The sequence below is a fragment of the Coregonus lavaretus genome (genome assembly GCF_964263955.1).
Source record: "Coregonus lavaretus genome assembly, chromosome: 8".
Classification (NCBI taxonomy): domain Eukaryota; kingdom Metazoa; phylum Chordata; class Actinopteri; order Salmoniformes; family Salmonidae; genus Coregonus; species Coregonus lavaretus.
In genome coordinates, this window is record NC_139995.1 from 48134113 (window position 1) to 48147137 (window position 13025).

Sequence of the window (13025 nt, forward strand, 5' to 3'; positions counted from 1 at the left end):
TACTCAACTAGGCTATTCACAACCTTCTTTCCCTCTTTCGGTCTCCCTCTCCTGTGCTCTTTCTGTTTTTTTGTTTTGTTTTGTTTTGGGGGGGGGGGGGGGGGTAGATCAGCTTTAATAGTGCAGATAGATTGTAGCTTCCATCCTGTGCTCTTTCTTTCTAGCACCTGTGCACTCTTGCTAATGAACTGTAATAAAGAGTAACATGCTGCTACTGTACTCATTTCAACACCATTATGACAATATAAGGTGTACAGCTGTACTCATTTCAACACCATTATGACAATATAAGGTGTACAGCTGTACTCATTTCAACACCATTATGACAATATAAGGTGTACAGCTGTACACACCGAGAGAGAGTGAGTGAGCGTGCGAGATGGACTGTGTATTGCATTAATCTCAGCCTGGTGTGGTGTGTGTGCTCCGTAACGCCATGCACAGTGGATCAGTGGGGGAACCCCAGCCAAGCCTCCACCTTCCCTGAGGGGCCTAGCACTGCAGACAGCACCCGATCAACCCTCTCTCAATGAATTAGTGTCTGTGTTTGTGTGTGCGTGCCTCAGCCACTGATTTGAGTGACATTTCACAAATTCCGGGGAAAGGGCTAATGATGTCCCTGTTGGACTAAATCAAAGCACTCGTAGGTTCCAGGTACAAAGCAGGGTGAGAGTGGGAACCGGGTTCAGTCAAGACACGTCGCACCTCCTCTCGCTAATTACCACTGTTCTACAGATGGCCCCAGGGAGAAGTAGTCAAAGGGGACTGAACCTAAATGCCAGCATCATGGCAGAGAGGTGTTGAGGAAGGCCCAAGGCAAAGCCCAATGTCTGAGGTCAGTAGACTAACGTTTAATTGTATGGAATTCTAATGTATAGCCTGTTGTAGTATTGTAGTAGTATTACAGTATCACTGTAGTATATTTCAACAGGGCACAGATGTTGCCAATAGCTCTAGAGGATACTGGGGCTGGGAATGGCCAGGGATCTCACGATACGATATTATGACAATATTTAGATGGCGATACGATATATATTGAATTGCCAGGGACCTCACGATACGATATTATATTATCACCATACTTAGATGCCGATACGATATGTATTGCGATTCTCACGATTCTATATGCATTGCAATTCGATATTGGGATTTGATGTTCCAAACATATTGCTCACTATATTTTTCCTGGAGAGAGATGAAAGAGCATGAGAAAATGAGTTTTGATCAGTCATGGAAATGAAAGTGCTGAAAACATGTTGGCTCACTACTTAAAAAGATGGAGAACAAGCTATTTATATTTTTTTTATCAAGTCAGTCAAAGAAGCTATATAATATCGTCCAAAATAAAATTGCGATATGCAACTATCGATTTTCTCCCCCATCACTACTAGCTATGTGTTTATATGTGCATGCATTGCATAGGCTATGCATGTATCCATCGCCAACATCTGAGGCAAAATACTGACAATTGAATGCTAGCTGTAACTACGGTCTCTTCAAGTTTGACAGATGTTCAGTGAGACTATCCGTTGCCTAACCACAAGGTTTGCCATTACAGAGCTTAGGCCTTATGTTCAATGCTCTCTGAAAATACATAATAGGAATATAAGTGAATTGAATTTGTGGGACATATCAGAATTGAATCATTTTTATCTGCTTCTACCACTAACTTTGCTGATAACTTCTTGAGAGGAAAAATGTACTTGCTATGACTGTGATAAGTGGTTGTCCCACTTAGCTATTTTAAGATGAATGCACTAACTAAGTCGCCCTGGATACGAGCGTCTGCTAAATGACTCAAATGTGTTCAGAGGGCCGCAAGACTCACTTAGTTGATGTGATGCAGGCATAGCAGAACTGAATCAGAGAATCAGATAGAATCAGATAAAGAGATCAGTAGTGTTAGGAGGGCCGCGGGACTCACTGAGTTGATGCAGGCCAGTTCCTTGTTGAGCAGCCAGGGTAGTGAGAGCTTCCCCTCTCCCCGGTAGCAGGACTGGATGCGCTCCTTGATCTTCTCCTTGATGCGGCGCAGCGTGAACAGGCACAGGGCTGACTCCTTGGGCGGCTTGGCCCGGTTCTTCTGGCCCTGTGAGAACACAGTGAACAGGATGTCCTCGTCTTCGGAAATTCCTAAGGAGTCGGCCAACTGCTTGCCGGGCCGGCTGAGGTAGGCATCCTGGACGAGACGATACTCCACCCCGTCCTTCGTACAGCCGATGGGGAACTCCACATACGAGTAGAACTTGGGGTCGTCCACGCAGAGGCGGACGATCTTGGAGGTGAAGAACTGTTCGCCGGAGGCATCAGGCGAGGTGAGCTGAGTGTCCAGCTGCATGGTCAGGTAGTAGACAAACTGTTCGCTGCTGAAGCCGTAGATATAGTAGATATCAAAGGCGGGGAATTTGCTGAGAGTGTCCGAAGGGATCTTGAGCTGCGAGGAGACAAACTCATCCTGATAGACGAAGCTGAACATGTCAGCGTTCTCCTCGTTGGACATCAGCTTGCGGCTGGAGAGTGTGGGGAAGTACTCGGACTTGCCATCAATGGGTGTACCGATGAAGAGCTTGCTGGCGGGGCCGTGGGAGGAGGTGATGATGACCCCGGACATGGTGCCAGACTCGGTCACGCTGGACAGGTAGTGCTCCTTACGGTGGTGCGGCTCACCCAGTTTGAACAGGTCATCCAGCCTGAGGAACTGGCAGATTCCCTGGGAGGTGCTCCCACAGGCAATGAGCCGGTTCTGGGCGTAGTCGATGAGAAGCAGCTTGTTGACGTTGCTGGTCTGGGCAAGGTCGTGGGGGCACGACTGGACGCTGGGCGGGGGATAGCACTTCTCGTTGTCCACCACAGGTCCAGTCATGTGGCTCCGCAGCTTGGTAAGGTTGCTGGAGAGTTTGAAAATCCAGTTGACCGTGCCGACGTAGACCTCACCTGTCTTGTTGTGGATGGCCAGGTGTGTCAGCCCCCAGTCTGGTGGGGAGAAGGATTTGAAGGGCTGGGGTTGACCTCTGGTACGGGATGGGACCGTCAAGAGGACCAGCATCCCCAGAAGGAGCAGGTTCCTCAGGCGTGGGGCAGCGAGTGACCTCATTAGGGGCCACATATCTGGGGTTTGCGGGAGGCAAGGCTGGGGGAAGGGATGGGGGAGGTGGGTTCACTCCGGCACCTAGTCCGTATCTGTTTATATTCTAGCTTATATTCCCCTGGAAGGAGGGTGGATGGACAGAGGAGAAGGGGAGGAAAGCTCCTATTGATCCGGTGTCTTTCTCTCTGTGTTCGGAGTTGTCATCCAGAGCATCATCCACAGTGGCACAGGTGGGAGCCCTGAAAGGCAAAAAACACATTATGAGTCGCGATGGAACATTTCCTATTGATTATGCATCAGCCAGAGAGCCTAAAATCAGACGAGATGCACTGCTAAATTTAGACAAAGGTTAAGAGGGCATTCACCCACCCAGATGAATAAATTATGCAAAGTCATATCCGTGACCACAGTATGAAGGAAGATAGCTAGCGAGAGCCACAGGAGGATTACCAAATGCACGGTACAATAATGAGTCACACTGCAATGAGTTTAAGACACACAACATCCAGCCCCTTAATATTTAATATGTTCAACAGTATCGTGAAGGTTCGGAGATGGTCTGCTTAGAAAATCGGCAGAAGGGGCGCCCTACATGCGGCAGCAAGCCTAGTGGTTAGAGCATTTGGCCAGTAACCGAAAGGTCGCTGGTTCGAATACCTGTGCAGACAAGGTGAAAAATATGTTGATGTGCCCTTGAGCAAGGCACTTAACCCTAATTTGCTCCAGGGGCGCCGTACTACTATGGCTGACCCTGTAAAACAACTAATTTCACTATACTTATCCGGTGTGTGACTATAAAACTATTGAAACCACGCAATTTGTATCCAGGTCTGCTCCCTCCCAGGACTCCCAGTGTGTGGGTTGCGGTATGCGGTATCAGGAAACTACCCAGCATCCCACTCTTCTCCCAATAAGAGCCTTGTTCTGCCAATAGCATCGAGACATGGTTCGCTTTTACTCTGTGGCAGATCTGCAGCTCTCTGATGGCCAAAACATGTTTGATACCCTGAGGGAGGTAGAGTAAAAACAATGAGTCAGCTGCAATCAGGATGTAGAGTACAATACAAGCAAGAAGAAAATGAATGAATGAGATGGATCGAGAGTCGAGACACGTATACCACACACCTCAGAGAGATTCATTGCTGTTGTTGTCATTGTTGTTGCGGCTCCAACAACGCAAAACCCCTTTTCCACTCCAGCCAAAGCTTCTCTCGCTAACTCGCCCCTCCCAACCCAGTCATTCACTCCAGCCAACCCAACCCAGTCATCCACTCCAGCCAAAGCTTCTCTCGCTAGCTCGCCCACCCAACTCTGTCATCCACTCCCAGCAGTCACATGCTAATTATCTGCTTCCCATCCAAACCAATCAGTTGACGTTCCAGGACCCACTTTGCTATTCCCGGTGTGGGCGTGGGATTGACTAGATTTAGCGGCGCTTAGCCCTAATTCCAACCCCCCCCTTCGATCATCATATTCGCTAATGCTTCAAAATGAAGAGACGCTCATATTGTGACATGTGCCAGCACTCAATCGGCTCCCATACATTAATTTAACTTAATCCCATTTCATGTGTAACCACAATGCCCCAAGAGTTGGATTCCCATGGCACAGAAGATCCACAAGATACAAGATAGAGAGAGGAAGAAGGGACGGGGGGATTGATGGGAGAGGAGGGAGGTGGGGATTGATTGACGGGGGAGTGGAAGTAATGGACAAGGAGTATTTTCCCTTTCTTTTGGGTGTCCTCCAGTGACAATGATGGCAGAGAGCTTTGAGCTGGCTCGCCTCGGCGCTGCTTGACAGGCCAATCAAGTTCTAGCGATACCGGGACATTAGTTCTCCTGTAAATGTTGATTATGCCAAATTGTTTGCAGCAACTCTCAGAGGCCCGGCTCAATTTCACCTTGACTATGAAAGTGTCGGCGGAGGAGTATTTTATGACTGAACTGAATTGGGAAAGATGAGAAACAATGGGGGGGGGGGACAAAAACATGAGACAGAGAAAATCAAGCAGAGGAGAAGGAGGGAAAGAAGAATGAGGAATTTTATTTCTTCCTTCCCTTATCTTCCGTTTTCCTCTGGAGAGTGATTGAGGGGTTGGCCTATCTGTCAATCAGTCCCCAAGGATGCACGGAGGAAGTATGCTCAGTTTACCAATGGCTGTGTGTGTGTGTGTGTGTGTGTACACATTGGAGGAAGATTCAGGGGGAAAATTAGCCTTTTTCCAAACCAAAAAGTGAACGATTAAAATGCACAGCAATTTCCACCCCCTTTTCGCCATCTACAGTGGGTGGAGGTGTGTAGAAGTAAGTGTGGCATTGCAAACCATGGCGGCTCCAGTAGCAACTAGGTAAAGGGGGATTTGTGTCATTGAATTTCCACATATGAAAGTCTGGACAAGATGAATGTGCCGTGGAGAGGGAGAAGCAGCGTGCGAGAGATAGACAGAAAGAAAAAGGAGAGCATCTGTAGGCAGACAAGAGAAACGCGCTGGCAGGCAGCTCCACCTGCATTTAAATAAGGACCTGTCTTTCTGCCGAGAGGGGAAAGCTAAACTAATAAATGCAGTGCCAGCCCAGCCAGTTAGCAGATATGGCTGTGCGCCTATATATATTTTTTTTTTCTTGGTACGTGCGTGTCAGAGCCTCTTCAACATAAGCAGGCGCAATAAAGTGAGGAGTTAGCCTAAAAAAAATGCATTTCTTGTTCAACAGTACGGTCACGCCGCACGCATCGAGACCAGATGTCAATTTAAAGTATGGCGGGGGCTGGCTAGCTCATTTTCGTTTGTCCGTGAGAGAACGAGAGAGAGAAAGAGGGAGAGACCTGTAAAAGGTTGTCTCTAAAGTAATTCCTCTTCATTTTCAGCCGACATGACGTAACAGTGTGTGAATAGAGCAACAAATTGCATCTGCCTGGGTCTGTGGCTGGTTGTAATCTAACCAGAGTAATAAGGGAAATGCTATCATGGCAGACTGTGTCCAATGCATTCTATTGCAAAATACAATGTCAGCTCACTCACATTGGCTAATTCTATAAGATGGGTGGCTGAAATGCATGCCAGGCTAAAGCCTATGACCATATCCGTAGTCAGCTTAAATTGGGAGAGGAGTGAGCTGGTTGGAAATGGACACATTGGGAATGGACACATTGGGAATAGAAACATTACTCCCAAATCCCTATGGAATGATTGACAGATGAGGAAATTGTCAATCCCTCCCTGATAAAGAATTTGCCACCATGACCAGGTTCGTACAGATTTCCTCTCTCGTTTTTCAATTTTCCCTCTCTTCCTTTTACCTCTTCAGAAAGGACTGTAAAACCAGGCTGAACACCATATCAGGGGAAGATCAGGAAAACATGTCAATCATTTGGGGCTTCAGCATGTCTCGCCTTTTAAACCATCAGTTGAGAATCTACAGTGACATCTAGGCCCGCGCTGTTATCACATTCAAAAGGCAAAAACAGTCCCGTGAAGGTTTTACTTTGGGGCTTTTCAAAATTGATTGGCTTTTATATCAGAATGACCCATCGATTAAGGTCCGTAGGTGTCCAGTGGGAATGGATGGGACTCGGGGGTCACTTATTTATTGTATTTTATTTCACCTTTATTTAACCAGCCAGTTGAGAACAAGTTCTCATTTACAACTGCGACCTGGCCAAGATAAAGCAAAGCAGTGCGATAAAAACAACAGAGCTACATATGGAGTAACAAAAACGTACAGTCAATAACACAATAGAAAATAGAACATCTATATACAGTGTGTGCAAATGTAGTAAGTTATGGAGGTAAGGCAATAAATAGGCCATAGTGCAAAATAATTACAATTTAGCATTAACACTGGAGTGATAGATGTGCAGAAGATGATGTGCAAATAGAGATACTGGGGTGCAAATGAGCAAAATAAGTAACAATGTAAATAACAATATGGGGATGAGGTAGTTGGGTGGGCTAATTACAGATGGGCTGTGTACAGGTGCAGTGATCGGTAAGCTGCTCTGACAACTGATGCTTAAAGTTAATGAGTGTCTCCAGCTTCAGAGATTTTTGTAGTTCGTTCCAGTCATTTGCAGCAGAGAACTGGAAGGAATGGCGGCCAAAGGAGGTGTTGGCTTTGGGGATGACCAGTGAGATATTCCTGCTGGAGCGCATACTACGGGTGGGTGTTGCTATGGTGACCAATGAGCTAAGATAAGACGGGGATTTGCCCAGAAGTGATTTATAGATGACCTAGAGCCAGTGGGTTTGGCGACGAATATATAGTGAGGGCCAGCCAACGAGAGCGTACAGGTCACAATGGTGGGTAGTATATGGGGCTTTGGTGACAAAACAGATGGCACTGTGATAGACTACATCCAATTTGCTGAGTTGAGTGTTGGAAGCTATTTTGTAAATGACATCGCCGAAGTCAAGGATCGGTAGGATAGTCAGTTTTACGAGGGCATGTTTGGCAGCATGAGTGAAGGAGGCTTTGTTGCGAAACAGGAAGCCGATTCTAGATTTAACTTTGGATTGGAGAGGCTTAATGTGAGTCTGGAAGGAGAGTTTACGGTCTAACCAGACACCTAGGTATTTGTACTTGTCCACATATTTTAAGTCAGACCCGCCGACAGTAGTGATTATAGTCAGGCGGGCAGGTGCAAGCAGCGTTCGATTGAAGAGCATTACTACCGTTTAAGAGCAGTTGGAGGCCACAGAAGGAGTGTTGTATCGCATTGAAGCTCGTTTGGAGGTTTGTTAACACAGTGTCCAATGAAGGGCCAGATGTATACAAAATAGTGTCGTCTGTGTAGAGGTGGATCTGAGAGTCACCAGCAGCAAGAGCGACATCATTGATATACACAGAGAATAGAGTCGGCCCGAGAATTGAACCCTGCGGCACCACCATAGAGACTGCCAGAGGTCCAGACAACAGGCCCTCCGATTTGACACATTGAACTCTATCTGAAAAGTAGTTGGTGAACCAGGCGAGGAAGTCATTTGAGAAACTAAGGCTATTTAGTCTGCCAATAAGAATGCTGTGATTGACAGTCAAAAGCCTTGGCCAGGTCGATGAAGACGGCTGCACAGTACTGTCTTTTATCAATCGCGGTTATTATATATTTTAGGACCTTGAGCGTGGCTGAGGTGCACCCATGACCAGCTCGGAAACCAGATTGCATAGCGGAGAAGGTACGGTGGGATTCGAAGTGGTCGGTGATCTGTTTGTTAACTTGGCCTTCAAATACTTTCGAAAGGCAGGGTAGGATGGATATAGGTCTGTAACAGTTTGGATCTAGTGTCACCCCCTTTGAAGAGGGGGATGACTGCGGCAGCTTTCAAATATTTGGGGATCTCAGACGATACGAAAGAGAGGTTGAACAGGCTAGTAATAGGGGTTGCGACAATTTTGGCGGCTAATTTTAGAAAGAAAGGGTCCAGATTGTCTAGCCCAGCTGATTTGTAGGGGTCCAGATTTTGCAGCTCTTTCAGGACATCAGCTATCTGAATTTTGGTGAAGGAGAAGCTGGGGGGGCATGGGCAAGTTGCAGCGGAGGGTGCAGAGCTGGTGGCCGGGGTAGGGGTAGCCAGGTGGAAAGCATGGCCAGCTGTAGCAAAATGCTTATTGAAATTCTCTCTCTCACCTACGCCAAATAAAATAAAAATGTATTTATCACATGCTTCGTAAACAACAGTTGTAGACCAACATTGAAATGCTTACTAACTGGCCCTTCCCAACAATGTAGAGAGAAAGAAAATAGAGAAATAATAGAAAAGTAAAACACGTAATAATAATGAGTAACGATAACATGGCTGTATAGACGGGTAGCCAAGTAGCCAGTTGCATACAGCTCCTTGACGGAGCCCAGCACTAAACCTGTCCTTTCAGATAATGGCCCCCGCTCGGCCCCGGCGCCCAGCTGATTTACTGCCGGTGGCATATCAATTACAGCACTTGCTGCTCGGTGAGGAGGGGAGAGAAGAAAAGAGCCAAGCGACTGACTCCTCCCACAGAGCTCAAGCTAATTCTCTTCTCGCTGCATTTTTAACATGTGGGTCACATCTGTGCCGGCGGTAGAAAAACCAAGCGTCGCCGGACCAACGCTGCAGTAGTGGGAAAGAGAGAGCGAGAGAGTGAGTGTGAAGCACAGAAGGGATGGTTCACGACAACGGCGCACACATACAGCAGGCACATGCAAGCACCATGGGGGAATGGGAGCAAACCCCAAACCCCGTACTTTATCTCCTCTCCCGTGGATTTAATCTCAACTACGGCCGGGAGCACAATCTGCATATGGATGTATGCAAATGGTTTTCCATTCATATTGGTTGAGGAAAGGGGGTCATTTCAGACATGTTGTCATTCTGTGGTTCACACACATACACACACACGAAAAGGCAGGCACGCACGCACGCACACGTGAAGTACAGAGTGCATAGGGTAGACTGGTCATTCAAAGCTTCATTAGCCAGCCAATTAAACATATGCATAGTCAGACCAGGGCTGAATGGGAGGCAGGCAGCAGGAGCACACATTAAATCCAGACTAATTCTATATTTAACCCCTCAAGGTACTTTAGTCACAGACGAGATTCCCGCCAGTGAATCATCGCAACGTCTTTCAGTCAAAATGCATTGTGAAATAGGTTTTACAATTCAAGTCATTGGCTATTAATTAAATGCATTATTCACAGCAGTAAATGGATAGTCAGTGTCAGTAAACAGGATCAGTAATCTAACAGTGCATGGTCTGATAGAAAACTCTGTTCCATAAGGCAAACTCTGCAAGGGGAAGAGCTGACTGGCAGGACTGGGGGGCATAAAAATAACTCAGGAGTTATTTTAATGCCAATGTAAATCACTTTAGTTGAGGACCAGCGTTGTGCCCTTGCTTCTGTGCTCTGCCAAAGTAAACTTGAGTGCAGGTCTAGAGAAATGTTGACTTATTTTTTACGTTAATCGTCAAGGAGCTGATCGCAGATCAGGATTTAGAGGATGCACCTTGCAAAAAACTAGGGTCAACTTCACCCTATTTCCCAGGGCTACATCAGCTGTAAAACATAACTTGAGTACCACTGACAGAGTAATTCTTCCTAGAGGCAGTTTTGCATGAGGATGAGACATGCATGTGTAAAAATGTGTGTGCTTTGTTGTGTGAGCTGGGGGAGGAGTGTAGGTTGGATCTACTAGGGGGTGACAGCTACCACTCTAGGACTCATAGACAGATGGAGGGCACTACATCAAACAGAATCCACCCTCCTTCACATCCTCCACACAATTGTTTTCAGAGGTAAACAGGATTATGTGGTGACGGACGGGACATTGAGCACATCGATGTGTGTGTTTGTACACGTGGGTATGTATAAAGACAGGCTCTCTCGGCCTCAAAGGCTCCAGTTGTCTCTGCCCGGTCTAGAATTCCCAGAATCTGGGATAGTGGAGGGGGTGAAGGGGAGGTAGTAGGTTACACACTGCTCCACCCCCACCTCACTCCCCTTCTGCAACCTCTGAATCGGGGACAGTGTTAAAAAGACAGACTGGGGTTACATTCAGTGTGATGAAACGTTATGAGATGTTGCAGATAGGAATGCAAGTCGTGCACAACAGGTGTCGCATCCGTACTGCCCCGCCCCTAAAAGCCTTGGAAGAAGGGAAGAAGGATAACCAAGTTTTCCAATGACTGAACACAGCCCCAGTGTGCAGCAGCATGAAGCCCCCCAAGCATCTCCTCAAGGCCCCCCCTACACGCTCTGTCCATCTCACTGCCTCTGTCCATCGCTCTCCATCCCTCTCTCCATCACTCTCCATCCCTCTCTCCATCGCGCCCTCTCCCTCTGTCCATCGCGCCCTCTCCCTCTGTCCATCGCGCCCTCCCCCTCTGTCCATCGCGCCCTCCCCCTCTGTCCATCGCGCCCTCTCCCCCTGTCCATCGCGCCCTCTCCCCCTGTCCATCGCGCCCTCTCCCCCTGTCCATCGCGCCCTCTCCCCCTGTCCATCGCGCCCTCTCCCCCTGTCCATCGCGCCCTCCCCCTCTGTCCATCGCGCCCTCCCCCTCTGTCCATCGCGCCCTCCCCCTCTGTCCATCGCGCCCTCCCCATCTGTCCATCGCGCCCTCCCCCTCTGTCCATCGCTCTCCCCCTCTGTCCATCGCTCTCCCCCTCTGTCCATCGCTCTCCCCCTCTGTCCATCGCTCTCCCCCTCTGTCCATCGCTCTCCCCCTCTGTCCATCGCTCTCCCCCTCTGTCCATCGCTCTCCCCCTCTGTCAATCGCTCTCCCCCTCTGTCCATCGCTCTCCCCCTCTGTCCATCGCTCTCCCCCTCTGTCCATCGCTCTCACACTACATGACAGCTCAGCATGAACTGTAGAGCTTGAGTTGCCACTGTTTGAATTTGCCAGTCTTTTGTATGTTTGTGTTTGGCATTGCATGCTAGTTGGCGAGTTATTACATTAGTCACAACTAACCATATCAGTTACACATGGGGCTTTCCCTGGCATGAACCTCCTTGAATTCCTCCATAATGTAAGTTGTTCGGCCCACTGAGTTGATCATAATGGAACGCGGCCTCTCCTCAGAAAGGTCTATTACAAAATACCAGTGTCCTGATTCGTTGTCCCTATATCCTCCATCCCTTGCTCTCTTTTCCCATCTCATCTCTTTCTCTCTCCAAGTGCATTTATGAGCTCCTCTGACCTCGACATCCAGAGCGCTCGCTGCGAAGGCTCACACCTCACCAGACGTGCTGCTGCACCGACCGCTCCAAAACGCGGACTGTCATGAAAGCGGCCATCACCGTTATAAATCCCGCAAGGAGAGAAGGGGAAAGAGTCCAACGGAAAAGGCATTCAAAGGAATCACTGGTGTCTTTTATTCGGCCGGAAATGTTTCCTCCCTTTGACTTCATATTTTCATCTGTGGCCGATGATACCGGTGTTGTCCACCAGCCAAACTGTTACCACATCGAGGAGAGGGGTGTGATTAATGTCTAGCTTGTATTGGAATAGGTCTGTATATGTGAAACAATGCTGGTGGAGGCTAAGTGGATAATAGGCTAATATTTCATCAAATGAGGGAAAGCGTGCTATCACCAGTAGCGATAGAGAATGTCTAGAGAACATTTTGAAGTTGGCCTACAGAACTGAGGATGAACTAAAGGGGATATATAAAAATCTAAAATTAGAAAAGTTGTTAAGAAGTTCACAAAGCAAGTGTTTGGTCCTGACTTCATATCTTCAGCATGAGGAATGAAACTTGAGACATGATGCTGGGCATGAGACACACAAACATGGAGACAATCATCATACCAAGAAAATGAGAAAAATGATAAGTAACCCATGCAAGAAAAACAAATAGGCCTAAATGGCTATTAATCCATTAATTGATTCACTGAACAAACCGGTTTCCTTCTCCTCCCCATTAGTTCACCCACTAGAAAACACGCTCTGATTAGAACAGAGAAATGCAAAATGGCGCTGCCAAGCACTATGACAGCACTGGCTGCATTCACAATGGATTTGCATTGCCGTGTCTTCATGGCTGCGTTTACACAGGCATCCCAATTCTGATATTTTGCCCAATTATGGGCAAAATATCTGATTGGTCAAATAAACCAATTAGTGGTAAAATAATTGGGGTGCCTGTGTAAACGCAGCCGATCTTTCACCACACACGATTGATCGATTGAGTGCGTGCGTGCAGTCTATTACTATGAGTGAATATTCATAAAAATAAACGCTTTGACTGCGCTAGTTAAGCATGTAGTTTCGGGGTCTGCTCTCTGTATATCAGGTGGAGCGTGCGGTGCTTCCAAGCAGACCATGAAAGCTACATGCGTAACTAGCGCAGTCAAAGTGTTTATTTTGATTAATATTCACTCATAACAAAGCCTACTAGGGGATCTACTAGGGGGTGATATGAACTTGGAGAAGAGTCCCCTAAGTAAGCTGGTCCTGAGGCT

The 13025-nt window shown here is 47.4% G+C and overlaps 1 protein-coding gene across 1 annotated transcript in view; it reads right to left on the reverse strand.

The window, feature by feature from the left end:
* LOC311134262 (plexin-A1-like) overlaps window positions 1–13025 on the reverse strand; it is a 312099-nt gene that overhangs the window by 246495 nt on the left and 52579 nt on the right. Inside the window, exon 2 of the mRNA XM_084167885.1 lies at window positions 1925–3327. Coding sequence (XP_084024011.1) covers window positions 1925–3106 — 1182 coding nt within the window. The 5' untranslated portion in view covers window positions 3107–3327. The remainder of the gene's footprint in view (window positions 1–1924; window positions 3328–13025) is intronic.